The 21,971-nt window shown below is 45.2% G+C and overlaps 1 protein-coding gene across 1 annotated transcript in view; it reads right to left on the bottom strand.

Moving 5' to 3' along the window:
• Nucleotides 1-21,971, bottom strand: part of LOC145339205 (ATP-binding cassette sub-family C member 9-like) — a gene marked incomplete at its 3' end in the record, with an annotated part of 67,584 nt that overhangs the window by 21,631 nt on the left and 23,982 nt on the right. Inside the window, exons 3-7 of the mRNA XM_080183599.1 lie at nt 17,601-17,722; nt 16,536-16,702; nt 11,420-11,662; nt 7,051-7,230; nt 1,455-1,502 (exon numbers count right to left, since the gene is read on the bottom strand). Of these exons, the coding sequence (XP_080039725.1) occupies nt 1,455-1,502; nt 7,051-7,230; nt 11,420-11,662; nt 16,536-16,702; nt 17,601-17,722 (760 nt within the window). The remainder of the gene's footprint in view (nt 1-1,454; nt 1,503-7,050; nt 7,231-11,419; nt 11,663-16,535; nt 16,703-17,600; nt 17,723-21,971) is intronic.

Below are 21,971 nucleotides of genomic sequence, written 5' to 3'. Positions count from 1 at the left end.
GCTGATTCCCTGCAATTGCAAGTCTCCAATCGACACATGGAATTGCCATCTGGGCCATAGTGTGCACGTGGAAGGGACTGGCCAAGGAGAAATCCTTTGGTTAAGATGAAGAGACCATGATGGGCTAATTTGCTGCTCTGAATACTGAATACTTTTTGTGGGTAGCTACAGAGTGACATCTGTGGGAAGAGTTCTTCAGCGGGCCACAAGAGTGAAGTGGAGATGCCGGCGTTGGACTGGGATAAACACAGTAAGAAGTCTCACAACACCAGGTTAAAGTCCAACAGTTTTATTTGATAGTTCGTGGCGTTTACTACCAAATAAACTGGCTGGACTTTAACCTGTGAGATTTCTTACTGCAAGATTGAAACCAGGCTTGGTCACGAACTGTGACCCCATGGATAAAATTTAATACACACCAAATATTTCATAATGAGTTGCAGGAAATGCTCATCATTTCTATATTAATAGAACTGTCATCAACAAGAAGTGGTAAAAACAGGAGAAATATTGACACTTTGGACACAGAGGGAGCACACAGCTCTCAGTCAATGTAACGAGCAAACAGTACACAACTCTTGCGCTTGCTTTACAGACGAATCATTTCAGCCACACTGGCAGGAAGAAACTACATAGCTGGAAATCTGTAGAATCTGGTGACCTTGCACGTGGTCAACAGTCAAGACAATGCGTCGTGGGCCGCATTCAGACCCCAAATGGGTCGCATGTCACCTCCCAAGCCCTAGGTTGTCCACCACTGCGCTACAGACACACATTTTAATTTGTTGCATTTTTAAACTTATTCTGGGGATGCGACATTCCAGGAAAGCCAGCCACTAGTCACAGTTCAAGAAAAGAAAGAGTGGCTTTTTTAGGTCAGTTTATAGAATGCTGAAGAGTCAGTTAACATTGGGATTGGAGTCACATGAGCCAAACCAGATAAGGGGTAGGTTTTCTTCTCCACAGGATACCACTGAACCAGATGAGCACTGACTGCAATCCAACCGCTTCCGAGCCTTTTTTTTTATTGACATTAACTTTTAAGTTGAAATTTTTTTTAAAACCTGAATTCAAGGTTGCAAACTGGGATTTGAATTTGTCTTTTCCAAATTAATCATCCAGGCCTCCCTGTATTCGCAGCATCACAGAAACATTACAGGGAGAGGTCATTTGGCCCATCATGTGTGCACTGGCTCTCCAAGTGAGCATAATGACTTAGTGCCATTCCCCTGCGTATTATTTCTATTCAAATAATCATCTACTGCCCTTCTCAAATACCTAGTTCACCAATTTAAACAACACCACATATCCACATGCCTTCCTAAATATGTGCCAGTTCTGCTGTTCTTATTGCTATTGGATTGAATCTTACTCATTAACCAAGTTCCAACTGCACACTCCTAATTAATACACGGTTTAAGAAAGGGGGAAAAAAAAGGTCCAATTGTACTTACTTTATCCGTCTGATTTGAGCTTTCGATCAAGAAATTGGTTCCATTAACCTGGGGAAAGTCAAATTTCTAATGAGTAACTTCCAAAAGCAAAGTTTGTTTTTAAACACTAATTGTTGGCACAAGTGATCAAGTGTTAGGAACAGTTTACTGCACGCACACCGCCAGACAGTGAGAGATGAGTGGACATGAACTGTTACTCGCAGTGTTTCATGCTTGATCGAGTTTTGATGTCTCTGACTTTTAGCATTGGAAAGTTTAAGTACTAATAGCCTTGGAATCTTTCATGCCAACTTAAACAAGGTGGCACAAGAGTAGGGGAATAGGCTCGTCACTGCAGAGAGCTTTGTTGACTGTAACACAGATACTGCTTGGGGAGGGGAGGGGGGAAGTCACAGCATCATTATGATTTTTAGCTTTTTGTTTTTTTAATTGAGTCACAAGTAGGCTTACATTAACACCGCAATGGAGTTACTGTGAAAATCCCCTAGTTGCCACACTAACATCTTCTGGGGTACACGAGGGAGAATTTAGCACCTAACAAGGACATTTTTCAGACTGTGGGTGGAAACTGGAGGGCACAGAGAAAACCCATGCAGACACGGGGAGAATGGGTAAACTCCACACAGACTGTGACCCAAGCTGGGAATTGCACCCCCAGGGCCCTGGTGCTGTGGGGCAGCAGTGTGAACCACTGTGCTGCCATGTGTCACTGTAAAGAGATTTTTAAAAGTCTACTATGTGTCTTCACTGTTTAATACAGGTTTATTCTGAGAGCTGGAGGCCTTTACAATTCTGGCTGTGATGTCTGCTGTGTGACATCCCAGCCCACAGCACTGATTCTCAGAATCCACTCGCACCAAGACTTGACTCAAATTCCACTGTGAATGCAACTGCAAACAAAATTCAATTTTTTTAATATTAACTCAAAGTCATAAGAGCTGCCAATATTATGGCACTATACTCTCAGGATCCAGAGTTTAGGACTGAGATCAGGAGAAACATCTTAGAGGGTGGTGAACAAATGGAATTCTCCACCACGGAAGGCTGTGGAGGCCGTTAAAAGTATTTAAGAAGGATATAGACAGATTTCTAGACTCTAAAAGGTGTAAAGGGGCAGGGGAAGGGTGCTGAAGTATGACGCTGAGATAGAGGAACCGCCATGTTCTCACCGAACGGTGAGGCAGTTTAGAACGGAGTTGAGGAGGAACTTCTTCACTCAAAGGGTGGTGAATCTCTGGAATTCTCTGCCCGTTGAAGTGGTGGAGGCTGCCTCGCTAAATATTTTTAAGACGCGGGTTGATGGGTTTTTGATAAGAGAGGGGATTAAGGGTTATGGGGAGAGGGCGGGAAAGTGGAACTGAGCAGCGACAGATCAGCCATGATCTTATTGAATGGCGGGGCAGGCTCTAAGGGCGAGATGGCCAACTCCTGCTCCTATTTCTTATGTTCTTATGTTCTTATGAATGATACAGCAGGCTCAAAGGGCCAAATGGTGTGGAGTAGACATTCTGTACAAGAAAAGGTCCCTGATCGTACAGGCAAGATGGGAAGGAGCAAGGGGAAGGGTTTGTGATCACAAGGCCATGCTGTTCAAATTGGCCTCCTTCCTGTCAGGAGGCCCCTGATTGGCTGAAACATGCTCTATTGGGCAGGGGGGGGAACATCAGAGATTGTAAATGGATTGAGCACTTGTGGTTCCATCTCCTCACCCTGCTGCAGGCAGCACGGTGGCAGAGTGGTTAGCACTGCTGCCTCACAGCTCCAGGGACCTGAGTTCAATTCCAGGCTTGGGTCACTGTCTGTGCGGAGTCTGCACCTTCTACAAGTTCAAGTTTATTTATTATTGTCACAAGTAAGACTTATCTGAACACTGCAATGAAGTTCCTGTGAAATTCCCCCAGTCACCACATTCAGGTGCCTGTCTTTTGGACTGGGAGGAAGCCGGAGCACCCGGAGGAAACCTATGCAGACACGGGGAGAATGTACACACTCCACACAGACAGTGACCCAAAGACGTGAAATTGAACCCAGGTGCCTGGCGCTGTGAGGCAGCAGTGCTAACCACTGTGCCACCAAGCTGCCCACTATGCCACCCGCTCTCCCCGTGTTAGCTTGAGTTTCCTCCAGGTGCTCCAGTTTCCCCCCAGTCCAAAAGACTTGCCAGTTAGGTGCATTGGCCATGCTAAATTCTCCCTCAGTGTACCCGAACAGGCACCGGAGTGTGATGACTAGGGGATTTTCACAGTAAACACTGAAGTGTTAATGTAAGCCTACTTGTGACACTAATAACTTTAAAAGCTAGTCTTTTGTTATAAATTGTAGGATAGAGTGACAGCTTTTCTACGTTTGGGAATGCTTGCTAATTGTTACAAAGCAGAAATGACCACAAAGACTCATTTGATTTGACCATTAAAGGTCAGCAATGTCCATGTGCTAGAGTGCATAGCTTTTGTGGACAAAATATCAGAGGGTTTATCATAGGACACTACAGTGCAGAAAGAGGCCCTTCAGCCCATCAAGTCCACACCCACCACAATCCCATCCAGGCCCTACCCCCATATCCCTACATATTTTACCCGCTAATCCCTCTAACCTAAGCATCCCTGGACACTAAGGGACAATTTCTTAGCATGGCCAATCAACCTAACCCATACATCTTTGGACTGTGGGAGGAAACCGAAGCACCTGGAGGAAACCCATGCAGACACGAGGAGAACATGCAAACTCCACACAGACAGTGACCCGAGCCAGGAATCGAACCCAGGACCCTGGAGCTGTGAAGCAGCAGTGCTAACCACTGTGCTACCATGCCGCCCCAAACTGGACAGCATTTAGTCCTACTTTGCTAAAAAAGAATGTTTCCTAACAAATATTCAAGCAATATTGATGGGGTGAAAAGCTTCTGCACATGGTCCAATAGTCTGTGTTTGAGTTAGTCTCAAGTGACGTGACACCAGTGCATTATGGAAGGGGATATGTGGTAACGTGGCCCCTGTTAAAGGGAACTCAGTGGGAAGGCTGAGAAATTTCACCATTACCCTTCATCTACAAAACCATCACAGAGGATTGTAAAATTCTGTCCTGGAAGCCACAGCTTCTTATTCACTGCTCCAGACAAGCTGAGCCTTGCACAATCCTCCCCCTGTATCTCCTCCCCCACCCGTTCCTGCACCCCATGCCAATCCCCTTGCAGAGCCAATAATCTATCGAACCAATTAACCTGGCAAGAACTTACCCTTTTCTCCTCGATACCCATAAAATAGTCAGCCTTGTCAACACTGGCCTGTGTAATACTGCTGAACTGCTCATGAAAAGTAACTTTATATTTATGGAATGTTGTTAATTGTCCCCCCATTATAATCAGAGATAGATAGGTTCTTGATTAATAAGAGGATCAAAGGTTATGGGGAAAGGGCTGGAGAATGGGGATGAGAAAAATATCAGCTATGATTGAATGGTGGAACAGACTCAATGGGCTGAATGGTCTAATTCTGCTCTTATGTCCTTTGGTCTCATAATTAACTAGAGGACTATGAATCTAGCTTTTTAAATTTTATTTTTAAATAAAGTTCAGCTTCTCCCGTATATGTCCCCATCTTCCTTTTGCTCTCTTTAAAATACAAATTGCAATCTGATCATTCATGCTTTTAATTTCCTGGCTGGCTGCCTGTGAGAATTCTTTCATGTAATTGGCTGCTTGGGCAACTTGATGCTATCACTGCAGCTCAACACTGAGAATTGCAACTGAAGAACAAGTCACTCACCATTCGGATCTGGGAATATATTCCTTCACTGTCACTGGGTCAAAATCCTGGAACTCCCTCCCTAACAGCTAATACTGTAGGGTGTACTGACACCTCAGAGACTGCAGCAGTTGAAGGCGACAGCTCACCAGCACCTTCTCAAGGATAACCAGGGATGGGCAATACTTGCTGGTCTAACCAACAACATCCACATCCCATAAGATGAATTTTAAAAAACCACTATGATTGGTTGAACATTGAGTGTGTTAGGGTTCTCTCCAGAAATTTCAGCCAAGTTCTCTTCAAATCTCTGTGTCCCCATTCACTGTGAAATTCTCCCAGTTCACAGTAGAACAATATAAAAATTCCTCAGTCTCTCTTTTTGGGTGGCACGGTCGCACAGTGGTTAGCACTGCTGCTTCATAGCTCCAGGGACCTGGGTTTGACTCCCAGCTTGGTTCACTGTCTGTGTGGAGTTCGCACATTCTCCTCGTGTCTGCATGGGTTTCCTTCGGGTGCTCCTGTTTCCTCCCACAGTCCAAAGGTGTGCAGGTTAGGTTATTGGCCATGCTAAAATTGCCCCTTAGTGTCCTAAGATGTGTAGGTTAGAGGGATTAGTGGGTAAAGTGTGTAGGAATTGGGGGGTAGGGCCTGGGTGGGACTGTGGTCGGTGTAGACTCGATGGGCCGAATGGCCTCTTTCTGCACTGTAGGGTTTCTATGATAAAAATAATAGATCAAATGAAATACCGTCTATAGACCAGAAACAGACCGTTCAACACAACTGTTCTCTGTTAGAGTTCCACACATATCTTAAGTGTCATAGAATAGCCCAAGCTATAGCAGACCAGATGAGGAAAGAAAAACGCATCTCAGTCTGGAGTTCTGCTTAACATAAGTTCACTTGTTAAGGCCCTGGGCCAGAATCCCAACTTACATTAGGAAGCCAAGGCTACACCCGAACAATCTTCTCTTTTGTCATAAGAGTAAGGATAGGATGTTTTACTCCAGAAGAAATTCCACTTACAAATTGGGGATTTTTAGTAAAACAAATTTAATTTAGTAACAGTTTAACTATAACTGTAACAAATGAATCAGCCTAACTATTAACAACAGAACAAAATTTAAACATGAAAAAAACAACTTTACTTTCTAACTTATCACTAAAATCAGTTCCAAATAAGCTACTTTCTCCTTACAAACTCAAAACCCACTTTAAATACAGTTAACAGCCACAAATATACTTGCTATAAAGAGTGTAAACAGCCTTGAAGCTTTCAGAGAGATTTTGGGGTGACAGCAACTTTCAAACCTCTGCCTTTAAACAAACCCCAATCAGAGTTTAAAGTTGTTTTCTTGCTGCTACATACCTAGCTCCTTCATTAACCATATTATTGCATAACATAAGAAATAGGAGCAGGAGTAGGCCATCTAGCCCTTCGAGCCTGCCCCGCCATTCAATAAGATCATGGCTGATCTGTCGTGGCTCAGTTCCACATTCCCGCCCCCTCCCCATAACCCTTAATCCCCTCGCTTATCAAAAACCCATCAACCCGCGTCGTAGCTAAACCCACCTTCCATTCCTCTAATCAAAAACCCCAAGGGAACTTTTCTTTTTGTAAGCTGAAATTCATTCGCTCTCTCCCAAAGAAACACTACATAGCTAAAATAGGTAATTATCCTGCATTTCCAGCATCCGAGCTATATTCCCTCCAGACATACTGACTGCCAGTAGCATAAAGCTGACTTTTAAACATTCCCCTTAAACACAAAAAGAGAACATATTTTTGTAGCCAAAGCAACTACTGTTATCACACACTTCAGTAAGAGTAAAGTATTAAATCCAACACTCACGGATTTGTTCGTCTTGCTAAGGTGGTCAACAATTTTGAAGATACAGAGGGGACCAGCAAAACCCAAAAGGTCGGCCAGGTAGCGGAAGGTGCTGCTGAGGAAGATCGGTCGACCGTAAGCTCTGTACATGGAGCGCCATATCGAGGGAGGCCGATCGCCTGGGAAACGTGCATTCTTCTGCTGGGGAGAATAAACACCAATAGGATAAATCAAACTCGACTGAGTACAAGAAAAGAAAGATAACATTCCAAAGCTGGTCAGGGCAAAAGTGAGCAGTTTGTGAACAAACTGAAAGAATAGACTGGGACTTTTTTCTCTGGAGTGTAGGAGGCTGAGGGGTGACCTTATAGAGGTCTATAAAATAATGAGGGGCATAGACAAGATAGATAGTCAATATCTTTTCCCAAAGGTAGGGGAGTCTAAAACCAGAGGGCATAGGTTGAAGATGAGAGAGGAGAAAGTGTCCAGAGGGGCAATTTTTTCACAGAGGGTGGTACGTGTCTGGAACAAACTGTCAGAGGTAGTAATGGAGGCAGGTACAATTTTGTTTTTTAAAAAAACATTGAGACAGTTACATGGGTATGATGGATATAGAGGGATATGGGCCAAAGGCGGGCAATTGGGATTAGCTTAGGGGTTTTTTAAAAAAATTAAGGGCGGCATGGACAATTTGGGCCAAATGGCCTGTTTCCATCCTGTAAACCTCTAAGTCAAAGCAAGCATGTCAACCGTTTTACTTGCTGGTAAAATGGTCATGAGCGTCAGTAACTCTTACTAAGATGAAACAAGCAATGGAAAACATCTTCAAAATATACACAGTGCTGTGCAGTCTCCAACGTTAATGAGCAGATTGTATTATGGGGTTATTCATTAAATTTGGAATCATTTGTAGGTGGAAAAGGCCATTCTTATTCTTAGTCCCCAGGGCCTCCCTTTTTAATACTTGTTGGGCACAATCTTAGCGTCGGTTGACGCAATGCTCTAACTGCAGCGAACTTGGGGATAACCCAAATCTCCACTGGCTGCAGTAGGGTGGAAGATGCCTCTGGCGTGAATGGTTGGAAAATTCCAGCCGTTGTCTCTTAACAAATTCCAGACTTTGATCTTCATTGTGGCTGCAGGAGGTCGGTTCCAAATCCGATGCACTCATCTGTTGGCATTTTCCAGCCCCACCCGTGGCATACTTCATGGCAGCAGAGGCAACTCACCACAGGCTGGCGGCAGGATCTTCTGGTCCCACCACTGTCGACTGTGTTTCCTGTCGTATGCACCCCCCCAGAACCAGGCAACCCTCAGCGGGGGTTCGCCATTGGCAGGCCCAGGATGGTGGGAGTAGCCCAGAAAATTCCAGCCTTTGTTTAAAAACAATTTCCAAAGATTGCCTTTTACCAGTTTGAACCTGCGTCTCCTGGTGTTACTCTCAAATTGTGTCAAAATGTTCGACAGCCTGGGGAATCTTTCTATACAATGGGTGTAGGATCATTGATATCCAACAGTGTAGGTAGTTGGTAGCCTGCTGTATAGGACTGTTGGTGCTGGAATCTGGGACTGCTAGTTCTCTGTAGTGAGGAAATGCCAGAATGTCAACTATCCCTCATTAATGTTAAGGGGGTACAAGGAAAGAAACTCTGTGGCAAGTCATGGCCTAGTGGTATTATCGCTAAACTATTAAGTTCAAAAACTCAGTTAATGTTCTAGGGACCAGAGTTCAAATCCTGCCACAGCACTTGGTGGAATTTGAATTTTTTTCAAAAAAATCTGTAATTACGAATCGATTGTTGACCACGAAACCATTGTTCATAGAAATCATAGAACCCTACAGTGCAGAAAGAGGCCCTTCGGCCCATCGAGTCTGCACCAAACAATCCCACCCAGGCCCTGTCCTCATATCCCTACATATTATACCCACTAAACCCTCTAACTTACACATCCCTGGGCACTAAGGGGCAATTTCTTAGCACGGCCAATTAACCTAACCTGCACATCTTTGGACTGTGGGAGGAGGCCGGAGTACTTGGAGGAAACCCACGCAGACACGAGGAGAATGTGCAAACTCCACACAGACAGTGACCCGAGCCGGGAATCTAACCCAGGACCCTGGAGCTGTGCAGCAGCAGCAGTGCTAACCACTGTGCTACCGTGCCGCCCCGAATCATGGCCTTGTTGATTGTCGGAAAAACCCATCTGATTCACTCATGTCCTTTAGGGAAGGAAATCTGCCGTCCTTACCCGGTCTGGCCTGCATGAGACTCCAGAGCCACAGCAATGTGACTGACTCTCAACTGCCCTCTGAAATGGCCTAGCAAGTCGCTCGGTTGTATCAGTGTTTCCAGAAGGCAGCTCACCACCACCTTCTCAAAGGCAACTGGGGATGGGCAATAAGTGCTGGCCCCATCAGTGACACCCACGTCTCAGGAATGAATTAAAGAGTGAAGATATTCCGTGTTTTGGTAGGATACAGGTTTGTGGAAAAGATTTTTAGTTTTCAGATGGGATCTTCCCAAACGTCGCTTCAAAATGTGACTTAAAAGGTATCTTCAAAAAACGCTGCTGAATGCTAAGCAGAGGAACCGGGCCAGACATCATTTGTATTATTCACGTTCCTGATTCTGACGTGTTATTGTATTAATTTCTGGGGACTGAACTGCTTTCTTTTTCCTTTTGGGGATGTGGGTATCCCAGTGGCCCATCCCTAATTGCCAGTGAACTGAGTGGCTTGCTAGAATGCTGAGTGTGGGAGATGTAGTGGTATTATCCCTGGACTCGTATCCCAGATAGCCAGGGTAATGGATCTCAGCAGTGGAGAAATTTGAATCTAGTAGAAGCTGGATTTAATTGCAGAATGTTCCCATCCCACCCAGCACAGGAATCACAGCAGGCAGGACACGGAACTGGCAAAGGTTTCTGGCGGGAGTTTCTGGCTTTGGGCTGAACGAGACTCGATGAATCTAATGATGACCACAAAATCACTGTTGGAAAAACTCATCTGAACAAAGAACATTACAGCATAGGAACACGCCTTTTGGCTCTCCAAACCTGCACCAACCACGCTATCTAACTGAACTAAAACCCCCTACACTTCCAAGGACCATATCCCTCTATTCCCATCCTATTCATGTATTTGTCAAGACGTCCCTTAAAAGTCACAAACGTATCCGCTTCCAATATCTCCCCCGGCAGCGAGTTCCAGGCACCTACCATCCTCTAAAAAAAACTTGCCTTGTACATCTCCTTTAAACCTTGCCCCTCGCACCTTAAACCCGTGCCCCCTGATAATTGACTCTTCCACCCTGGGAAAAAGCTTCTGACTATCCACTCTGTCCGTGCCCCTCATAACCCCGTAGACTTCTATCAGGTCGCCCCTTAACCTCCGTCGTTCTAGTTCACTAATGTCCTACTGGGAAGGAAATCTACCATTCTTACCCAGTCTGACCTACATGTGACTCCAGACCTATAACAATGTACTTGGCTCTTAACTGCTAAGTTCAAGGGCAATTAGGGATGGGCAATAAATGCTGGCCTAGCCAATGACACCCATATCCCATGAATGAAATAAAAGTTAAGAATTTCATGATCACCATTGCTGAGAGTAACTTTTAATCCCAGAATTTTTTTTATTAATTGAATTCAAATTTCACCAGCTGCTGTGGTGGGATTTGAACCCATCCCTGCAAAGGATTTGCCTTGGCATTGCGTTCTAATCTAGTAATGTTACCACTGCATCACTGCCTCTACGGCAACCCTAGCAAGCCCTATAATATCAAATAAAGGGGGAAATCATTAAGATAATAATTGACTTAGAATCTCTACAGTACAGAAAGAGGCCATTCAGCCCATTGAGTCTGCACTGACCATAATCCCACCCAGGCACTACCCCCATATCCCTACATATTTACCCACTAATCCCTCTAACCTATGCATATCTCAGGACATTAAGGGCAATTTTTAGCACGGCCAATCAACCTAACCCACACATCTTTGGACCGTGGGGAGAAACCGAAGCATCCAGAGGAAACCCACGCAGACATGAGGAGAATGTGCAAACTCCACGCAGACAGTGACCCAAGCCGGGAATAGAACCCAGGTCCCTGGAACTGTGAAGCAGCAGTGTTAACTACCGTGCCGCCCAGTTTGTCTGAACTAATTATCAATAGTTCAGACAAACTCGGAGATTTTTCAAATCACATCAGTGGCAGGTCGAATGGGAATGTTTGGACTTTTGCTCCCTCTTCAAACTTTCCCAGTCCGCCCTTGATGACCCTGGCAGGGCTGGAAAATGTTGCCCAAATAATAAAGGAAGATACGCAGCTGTTAGGAAGTGTCACGGCCATCAGGAAGAGACACACGTACATTTGAAAGGAACATGTACCTTCTGCTCCTCATAAGCTTCTTTGAGAAGCATGTAGTTGGTGAGAGCCCTGGTGGCTATGGGAAGCTTCCCGATGGTTTTCAGGTCTATTGGCCTCTTGTGCGCTGAAATGATGAGAGTGTTCATCCACCAGTACGTCGCTTTGGATAGTAAGTTCACAAAGGGCTGCAGGAACCTCACACCCAGGTCTTGCAAGTCTTCAGGTGGCTTCACTTTTTTGGGGTTTGCAAAGAACACATATTTCTAGCAGGAATGAAAATGAGGCTGTTTAACCAAACGTCACTTGAACAGCTCACATTGGTTTTAGATTGCTTAGAATTTGAATATACAGCACAGAAACAGACCAGCCAATGGCTCTACTGGTGTACAAATACTACACAGGTCTCCTCTCACTCCTCTTTATCCAACTCCAACAGGATATCCTTCTCCCAGTTTCCCTCATGTGTTTAGGTCGCCTTAAATACATCAATGCTTTTTGCCTCAACTACACATTGTGCTAACACATTTCACATCATTCTTCTCACATTTCTTCAGATAGATGAGTAGCATCCTGATATTTACAACCGAAAGTTTTGGTCTTCAGTGAAATATCTTCCCAATGTCAACCCAAGAAAACCCTTTCGATCTCCTAAAGACCTCAATCTGGTCACACCTCAGTTTTAAAGTTTAAAAGTTAAAGTTTAAAGTTTGTTTATTATAGAATCATAGAAACCCTACAGTGCAGGAGGCCATTCAACCCATCGAGTCTGCACGGACCATAATCCCACCCAGGCCCTGCCCCCATATCCCCACATATTTACCTGCTAATCCCTCTAACCTACGCATCTCAGGACTCTAAGGGGCAATTTTTTTAAGCATGGCCAATCAACCTAACCCGCACATCTTTGGTTGCGACACATTAGTGTCACGAGTAGGCTTACGTTAACACTGCAATGAAATTACTGTGAAAATCCCCTAGTCGCCACACTCCGGCACCTGTTTGGGTACACTGAGGGAGAATTTGGCATGGTCAAAGCTGCTAACCAGCACATCTCTTGGACTGCGGGGGGAAATCCATGCAGAGATGGGGAAAGGTGCAGACTCTGCACAGGCAGTGACCCAAGCCAGGAATTGAACCTGTCCCTGGCGCTGTGAGGCAGCAGTGCTGACCACGGTGCATGTGCTGATGCCACCTCCCCGTACCGCTCCCCACCCCCATTCATATTTAATTCTTCCTGATGGTGTATGCTTCAATTCTTTTAGCTGCAACATATAGAGCAGAAAGGTTCTGAGTTTGATACTTAACCTTGTTCCATTGACCTTTTCCAACTGCTGTATACAATCTAACACTTCCAGCATTGTCCTTCAAAACAAACTTCTGTTCCAATGTTAACAGAGCCCAAACATTCAGATCAGAGTGTACACTGGGGAAAATGTGAGGCTAAACGTGTGAAGAAAAATTATTTTTACGCCTCAGCTAAAACATTGCTTCCAATTCTACGCACCAGAATTTAAGAAGCTGCGGAGAAGATTTACTAGCATGGTAACGGGAAGTACTTTTGTCATGCAGAGAGAGACTGGAGAAACTATTGTGCAAAGAAGGTTGGATGAGATTCAGTAAAAGTGTTGAAAACGTAGAGGTTTTTCACAGAATCAGAGAATTGTTACAATGCAGAAGGAGGCCATTTAGCCCATTGTGTCTCCAAGCGAATAATTTGTCCAGTGCCATTCTCCCGCTTTCTCCCCTGTTCAGAGAACAGTCTCTCTCCCTGTTGAATGCTTTGATTGAAACTGCTTCCACCACACATTTGCTACATGAAAAGTTCCATCTCATGTCACCTTTGCTTCTTGTTCCAATTACTTTAAATCTCTCATTCCTAATTCTTTCACGAGTGGGAACAGTTTCTCCTTGTCTACTGTGTCTCGACCCCTCGTGATTTTGAGCATCTCTTGCAACTAATCTGAATACGTTTCTGTAAAGATGTGGACGCAGAAATTTCAGATGGAGCAATCAGGTTGTCACAAGGTAATTAGACACTCCCTGCAGCGCTGCCACTGGCAGGGAGGGTGCAATTACAACGTGACATGTTTACATAGGCAATTTCCATTGTAATGTGGAATTTTGACAGACTAGATAGGGAGAAATGGTCTCTGCTGGCAGCAGGATTGATATCCACAGATATTGGTATACGGTAGTTGTCAAGGGAACAATGTTGCATTGAACTGAAATTATGAACTAAATTCAAGCAATTAAGAAAACACATTGAACGGCCTTTATTCTAAATGGATTTGTGTACGGTAGTAAAGATATCTTGCTACAGTTGTGAGCCTTGGTGAGACCTCACCTGAAGTATTGTGTACAATTTTGGTTTCCTTATCTAACAACAAAGGGAGTGCTAAAAGGTTTATGAAATTAATAATTTAAAAGAGTTAATACTGACTCAAAATATTACAGCTATTTCTTTCTCTACAGATGCTGTCAGACCTGCTGAGCTATTTTCCGTTTTTATTTCACTCTTCCAGCGTCTGCAGTATTTTGCTTTTATTTTATTTCCTAAATTAATTCCTGGGATGGAGGGATTGTTCTATTGTTGAGGATTAACCAGACAATGCCTTGAGTACTCAATCTCCTAAGCCTTTATTACTTGCTACAACAGACATGGTAAATTTCAGTGTTCTGTTGATTTATATAGATAATTAGGAGTTAGTTAATTACAGCAAATGAGAAACGGGAAACTTTCTAACCCTTCATCTGCATACATAGTCCACCAATCATAGCATAGCCTTTTGCCCTTTCTTATCCAATAGAAAACCGTCTTCTTCATTAGCATGATTTGCCACCATATCTTATTATTTGGTATTTGTCATGGTAACTTGTCTTTATTTCATCCTGTGGACAAGGCCAGGAATGCAGTGTCTATGAAACTGACAAAGTTAGGTTGGATTCTTTCCTGAGTACACAACCATTGACCTTGGGGCGGCAGAGTGGTTAGCACTGCTGCCTCAGCTCCAGGGACCCAGGTTCGATTCCCGGTTTGGGTCACTGCCTGTGTGCAGTTTGCACATTCTCCTCGTGTCTGCATGGGTTTCCTCCAGGTGCTGTGGTTTCCTCCCACATTCTGACAGACGTGCTGGTTAGGTGTAGTACCCGATCAGGCGCCAGATTGTGGCGACTGGGGAATTTCACAACTTCATTGTAGCGTTAATGTAAGCTTTACTTGTGACTAATAAATAAACTTAAAAAAACTGTTCAATGAAGCCTTGTCTGTCTTGCTGACAAAGCCACCCGTCATAGTGGTTGTAACTTAATTCCCATACTACGAGGAACGATCCAATAGACTGGGCTTTTATTCTCTGGAGTTAAAGAAGAATAAGAGGTGATCTCATTGAAACATTAAATATTTATTGGGGTTGACAGGGTAGATGTAGGAAAGATGTTTCCCCTGATAGGCAGGGGGAGTGCCTACAACCAGGAGTCACTGTTTCACAATGAGGGGCAGGTCTTCGAGGACTGTATTGCAAAAGGAATTTCTTCACTCAGAGGGTGGTAAATCAATCATTGGGATTCTCAGCCACAGAGAGAGCTAAGGAGACTCAGTCATTGAGTGTGTTCAAAACGGGGATTGATAAATTTCTACTTGTTAAAAACATCAAGGACGACAGTGCAGGAAAATGTCATTGAAGTAGAGGATTTCATTGAATGCCTGATGGGCTTAAAGTGTTGAATCATAGAAGCCCTACAGTGCAGAAGGAGACCATTCATCCCATCGAGTCTGCAGACTCTGACTGTGCAGGTCCAACCCCAGCCCTACTCCAGCAGTGACATTTATGTCACTACTCCCCCTACACATCTGGGCACTAAGCAGCAATTTAGCACAGCCAATCCACCTAACCTGCACATTATTGGACTGGAGGAGGAAACCGGAGCACCCGGAGGAAACGCTTGCAGATACAGGGAGAACATGTAAACCCCACACAGTCCCTGGCACTGAGGCAGCAGTGCTAACCACTGGGCCACCATGTCACGCTCTTGCCTCTTTTTGTTATTATAAATCGCAACTGTGTCAAACCCAAGATCATGATTGGTGAGGTATCGTGAAATGCTTTGCAGTGTTTTACATACCTTAGCAAATCCAGTCACACTGTGCAGCCAGATAAATACCAGAACTACTGGAGCCAACTGTTACAAGTGTCCCATGTCCTAATTGCCTGAATCCTCTCTACTCCAACAAGCCTCAAGTCAGGAGTGGGTTGGAATACTCTTTCTGCTTGGAATGATAGAGGGCAAAAATATTCAAGGACTTTCACTTTATCATGGACAGAGCTGCCCACTGGATTAGTAGCCCATCCACACCTATAGAGGCCCCCATTTTACCTTGGATGTGTCGCTGTTCTTTTAGTTTCAATTCGCCCTGTGTGAATGCTGCCTATTTAAACTGACACAGGTTACACATGGAGCAGCAACAGGCTCTGGATTTGCTGGGTCTAGTCTCTCATCAATTCTTGTACAATTGTCATTGAAAATTCCACTCATCCACATAAGAGGAGTGGAACTTGATCATCCAGCATCAAGGATACTTCAGTTCAGAGAATCATAGAACCCTGCAGTGCAGAAAGAGGCCATTCGGCCCATTGAGTCTGCACCGAATACAACCCCACCCAGGACTTACATGTCACACCCACTAATCCCTCTAACCCACGCATCCCTGGACACGAAGGGGCAATTTCTTAGCACGGCCAATCAACCTAACCCGCACATCTTTGGACTGTGGGAGGAAACCAGAGCACCCAGGAGGAAACCCACGCAGACACGAGGAGAATGTGCAAACTCCATACAGACAGTGACCCGAGCCGGGAATCGAACCCAGGACCCTGGAGCAGCAGTACTATCCACTGTGCTACCATGCTACCCCTTGCAAGCTATTAAAGAATTAACTTGCAACGTAAATCAAAGAAAGGTTTAATGAAGAAACTTCAGCACACCAACACTCAGGCCACACAAGCTCCCCACAATCCCCATCTGCTTTCTATTTATCGGGGGACCGCCACATCATGTTGCCATTGGTCACATTGTCTACTGGGTCAGCGGACCCCCACAGCACATTATCATTGGTTATTTTATAACAGAACTACTTACCCTGAATATGATCACATTTATTTCAATGGCCATTAACGATCCATAGAGAAAGACCAGCATCAGGGTTATACAGAATCGAAGCTCGGACATGCTCACTCCGTGATCACAGTACTTCACCAGTTTAATAGTTTTACCGATAAAAGCCAGGACCCAGTAGATAAAAAGAGCTGAAACAACAAACATATCTGATTAACAACAGGATACCGCGACGTGAACATTGTAAAGTTAGCCACGGCGCTTCAGAGGAGAGTTTTCAAAACAGTTTGATCAAAAAGAGCAAACGTTATGAAGCAGCAATAAGGAAGAGACAACGATAGTTTCTGGTGGAAGTTCGATGGGCCGAATGGCTTCTTTCTGCACGGTAGGGATTCTATTCTATTCTAGAACCAAGGGATCTCACATACCCTCATGTGTGGGGACAAGGGGGAAGAGAAAGGGTATTTAATCTGCTCCAAGGCAGATGTCCCTGCCACAAGGGAAGCATCAGTCTCATCAGTTGCGAGAAATGTTGGTGCCAGACTAGGATAAAGTGGGTGCCCAGCCCGCCTTGGCCAATGATTACACTTTGCCCACTCCTTGAGCTCTTGTAGTAAGGGGCCAATAGATTTAATTGCCCCCAACCTTACAGGCCCGAGTTGTTTTCATCCCCAAGATCTTACGCAGCCCCGTGACACCAACCTCCTGCCCCTTCAGAAGCTGGAACGTCTAGTGCCAAGTGGCAAATCAGTCTTCCTGTGTTAGACCCGGCACCGAATGGGCCAGGAAAATAGAAACCACCTGTAATGGGGATGCCCTATCTTTGACTGCAAGCCCCCCCCCTCTTAGAAATGGCTCACCTTGTAAGAGTGTAACCGAAGAGAAGATAGTTTATAAAGGCAGCCAGGAAACTTCCAACTAACGGTCTCAGCATATCCAGGTCCTGAGAAATTCCACATTGGCGGAATATTAGGACTGATAGTTAAATTAGTTTTGCTTCTCCCGATAATAAAACACATTGCCGGATGATAACACATCAAGAGTATTGAAAATCAGCGCAGGTTTCGTCCACCTGAAATGCACCCTCACCTAAGAGTAGCTTTGGAAAGTTGGAAGTTTCGATATTATGATAATAGACGATTGATGTAATCGCAGCTATGAATCCCATGATAGCTGGCATAAACAGATGAAGGTGGCAAGTGTCCATTTTTCTGTCACAGCAAAAGAATAGAAAACGTGAGTGCTTGATTGAAACACTAGACTGTTATTCTGAGCGATAAGGATCAGAGAGCATATTAAACAATTAAGCAACGTGCAAATCAAAGAATCATACAGTGCAGAAGGCCATTTGGCCCACCAAGTCTGTGCTAGCTCCTTGAAAGAACCATCTCCTAAATTATCTCATTCTCCTGCCCTTCCCCCCTCAAGACTCCTCAGGTGCATTCACCGAAAACCTCTGAGCTCATTCACAGCGGGGATTCTCCAGTGCCGCTGCAGTGAATGGAGTTTTGGCTGAGCGCCTAATTCTCCATTCTCGCTGGCAGCGGGACGGGTACCGACGAGATCAGAGAACCTCACCCATTTTCTTCACAAGTGATCTTGGGTATAAAAAGTAATAGCAGAATCTGTTTTCGCCAGTCTTTGTGGATGTGCACTCCAGGTTCGAATCCCTCCACGGCAGGGAGTGGGATTTGAATTCAATTAGAAGAAATCTAGAATTAAGAATCTACTGACTGCTAGGAAACCATTGTCAACTGTCGGGAAAGGTCCCTCTTGTTCACTAATGTTCTTGAGGGAAAGAAATCTGCTGTCCTTATCCGGTTTGGCCTACATATGACTCCAAACCAACAGCAATGTGGTTGAGTCTCAAATGCCCTCTGAATTGGCCTAGTAAGCCACTCAGTTCTATCAAGAAAGCAGCTAGGGAGGGGCAATAAATGATGGCCAGCAAGCTACACCCATGTCCCACAAATGAATAAAGGAAATCTTCATGGGAGATGAGGGCACAGCCTCAAGATAAGGGCAGGGGGGGGTGCAGTTTAGATCAGAGTTGAGGAGGAACTTCTTCACTCAAAGAGTGGTGAATCTCTGGAATTCTCTGCCCGTTGAAGTGGTGGAGGCTACCTCGTTGAATATATTTAAGACGCGGGTTGATGGGTTTTTGATAGGAGAGGGGATTAAAGGTTATGGGGAGAGGGCGGGAAAGTGGAACTGAGCAGCGACAGAGCAGCCATGATCTTATTGAATGGCGGGGCAGGCTCGAAGGGCTGGATGGCCTACTCCTGCTCCTATTTCTTATGTTCTTATGTTCTACTCATTGAAGTGGTGGAGGCTACCTCGTTGAATATATTTAAGTCACGGGTAGATAGGTTTCTGATAGACAGGGGAATTAAGGGTTATGGGGAGAAAGCGGGAAAGTGGAACTGATCCACTTCAGATCAGCCATGATCTTATTGAATGGCGGGGCAGGCTCGAAGGGCTAGATGGCCTACTCCTGCTCCTATTTCTTAAGGCCTCTGAGGCACACCCTCTGAAGGCAATAGCAGCAGGTAGTCACTGGCTGAAGTCTGGCCTGGTTGCAGAACCACAGAAAGTTCAGTGACCTCCAACTGGTGGTCAAGATCGGTGAGTGAATGCATCCTCACAGGGCGTCACCCACACAACACACCACTAATCTCTCACATTGAACAAGACCCAATCACTCAAAGATCTTGCCTATCTTTGAGACTGTCCACCTGACCGTCACTCATGCCAATGCTGCCAGCCTCACAGCCACCTCTCGCCAGTGTAGGTCCTGAGGTTGGTGCTTGTTACCATTCAGGCTCAGATTGCTGCCACCATAGCTGAGGTTCAGACTACAGAAAAGGAGCTGGCAGACTAGCAAATCTGGCACCAGCAGATTCCAAGGGTTACCAACCTAAGCGGTGGCAGTGGATCCATGGAGCACAAATATGCTGTCCTCTCTCAACATTTAGCCTTCCACATTGGGCATCGACACGGGCACTGGGATGTCAGCCAGCCCAGACTTCCAGCACACAGGCTGACATGACGTCGCTTGAGGAATGGCCCTCAAGGCCCAGGACTGCCCGAGAGCATCGGTCAAGACCGTCTGCCCCCTCTGAAAGTCAACAGCCCTGCACCAGTGATGGTGCTGCCACTGGGTAACAACTAGTTGGTGCATTAGGCCAGGAATGGCACCTCTAACTGAGGCCCAAAGGAAAGCATGAGGGTCAAAGGTTCAGTATCCTCGGAAATGTTGTTAGATAAAGTCGCTATGGAATAGTTATTTTAGACGAGAGGGATGGAAGGATGGGATATTTATGGAGTGAGTGATGGTGACGTGTGGATAATATCACAAGGAAACCAAAGCCTGAGTATCTGCTGTCGTCCAGAAGACAGCTCCTCGTCCTCCTGTGGAGCTATCGCACAATGCCTGGCGGCAAGGCTGCCCCCTTATCGAAGAACTGTTTTGGAGGGCGCACCAGCCCACCACAACCTTGAGGACACATTCTGCCGTGTACTGGATAAACCACTCCCCCCACCATCCCAGCTCCTCCCCAACCCCAAGAAATTAAGTCAGTGGACTTATTATTTCAATCCAAAGATACGCTGCTTAGGTGAATTGGCTGTGCTAAATTTCTCCTTCGTGTCAGGGGGACTAGCTAGGGTAAGTGCATGGGGTTATAGGGATAAGGCCTGGGTGGGATTGTGGTCAGCGCAGATTCAATGGGTCGAGTGGCCTCCTTTTGCACAGTAGGATTCTATGAAAGGGTGGCAATGGTTTGTTCTATGATGTTCCTGGCTGCAGGATCTCTCTGATTGCAGGCACACAGGCCACATGGTCAGCTAATACAAGATAGTCATGAGTAAGCTGTCATGTGGGTATCCATTGCCACCCAGTGACCATCACCTGATTCTTCCCCTGCGGTATAAATTGATGTGATAGTTTAAAGTTTGGCATTCTTGTATTTCTCCTGATGAGTACATGATGAAAAACTTTAGCAGCATGTCTCCCTTGTCAGCCACGATATTGTAGTTCCACCCCAGCTTGAAATAAAAGTCCTGCAAGATATTTGGTTACTCTCTATCAGTATTTAACGGAATCAAAGAACAAAGAAAATTACAGCACAGGAACAGGTCCTCCAAGCCTGCACCAACCATGCTGCCCGACTGAACTAAAGCCCCCTACCCTTTGGGGGGAACCATATCCCTCTATTCCCATCCTATTCATGTATTTGGCCAGACACCCCTTAAAACTTATTGCCGTATCTGCTTCCACTACCTCCCCCGGCAGCGAGTTCCAGGCACTATCCCCACGTTCATTTCGTAATGAATTGGGCAAGCATTTGATTGATGGAAGGAGAATGCTGCAAGCCCACTTTTGCAACAAGCTGGTATTCCTATCATGTTGAACAGTCTAATTGCTGCAGGCCCTTTGTGATTAAGTACCATCGCATCATTAATATGTCAGGATCATTCGGTCGAGAGAGTAAACGTTGCAGAACTGAACATTTTGTGCTAGGTCCGATAGCATCACCTTGATGGCTTGACTAATTGTGATGGTATTGGACTTCCATCATAACTTATTTTAATTATGAGACACGTTTAGCAATTTTACACGTCCCAGTATAGAACAGTGCTGAGGGTAGTTTTTAACCGAGGAGTTTCTGCTCATTATTCAGGGTTCTCTGGGCTGACAGCAGATTGTAAAGGGCACTATAGCATTTTTGGAACTAAGAGCTCAATTGGTATTCAAGGTGGCACAGGGTTTTGGCACTGCCACCAGGGATCCAGGTTCAATACCGGCCTTGGGTTACTGTCTGTCTGGAATTTGCACATTCTCCCCGTATCCGTGTGGGCTTCTTCCCTCCAGTTTCCTCCTACAGTCTGAAGATGTGCCAGTTAGGTGGACTGGCCCTGCTAAATTGCCCCTCAGTGTCAGGGGGACTAGCTAGGGTAAATGCATGGGGTTATGGGGATAGGACCTGGGTGGGATTGGGGTTAGTGCACACTCGATGGGCTGAAGGCCTCCTTCTGCACTGTAGGATTCTATGCATCTATGCCACATGCCAGAAAAGTAAATAACAAAAAGGTAAAAGATTAGATGTTCCTCTAATTTGTGTCTTCTGTACCAGTCTCTTTCTCACTCTCAATTAGCAAAACACCTTTTGCAAATCAATCCAGAATAACTGAGGGGACTCAACGGCCTAGTGGTTTTATCACTAGACTATTAATCCAGAAACTCAGCTAATGCTCTGGGGGCCGGGGTTTGCATCCCACCACGGCAGCTAACGAAATTTGAATTCAATAAAAAATATCTGGAATTAAGAATCTACTGATGACCATGAAACCGTTGTTGGAAAAACCCATCTGGTTCACTAATGTCGTTTAGGGAAGGAAATCTGCTCTCCTTATCTGGTCTGGCCTACATGCGATTCCAGAGCCACAACAATGGGCTTG

This window comes from Carcharhinus amblyrhynchos, unplaced genomic scaffold (assembly GCF_965287045.1).
Source record: "Carcharhinus amblyrhynchos unplaced genomic scaffold, sCarAmb.v2.hapA chromosome_344, whole genome shotgun sequence".
NCBI classification, from domain to species: domain Eukaryota; kingdom Metazoa; phylum Chordata; class Chondrichthyes; order Carcharhiniformes; family Carcharhinidae; genus Carcharhinus; species Carcharhinus amblyrhynchos.
Note: the sequence above shows the minus strand (reverse complement) of the source record. Positions and strands in the feature narration are given on the sequence as shown.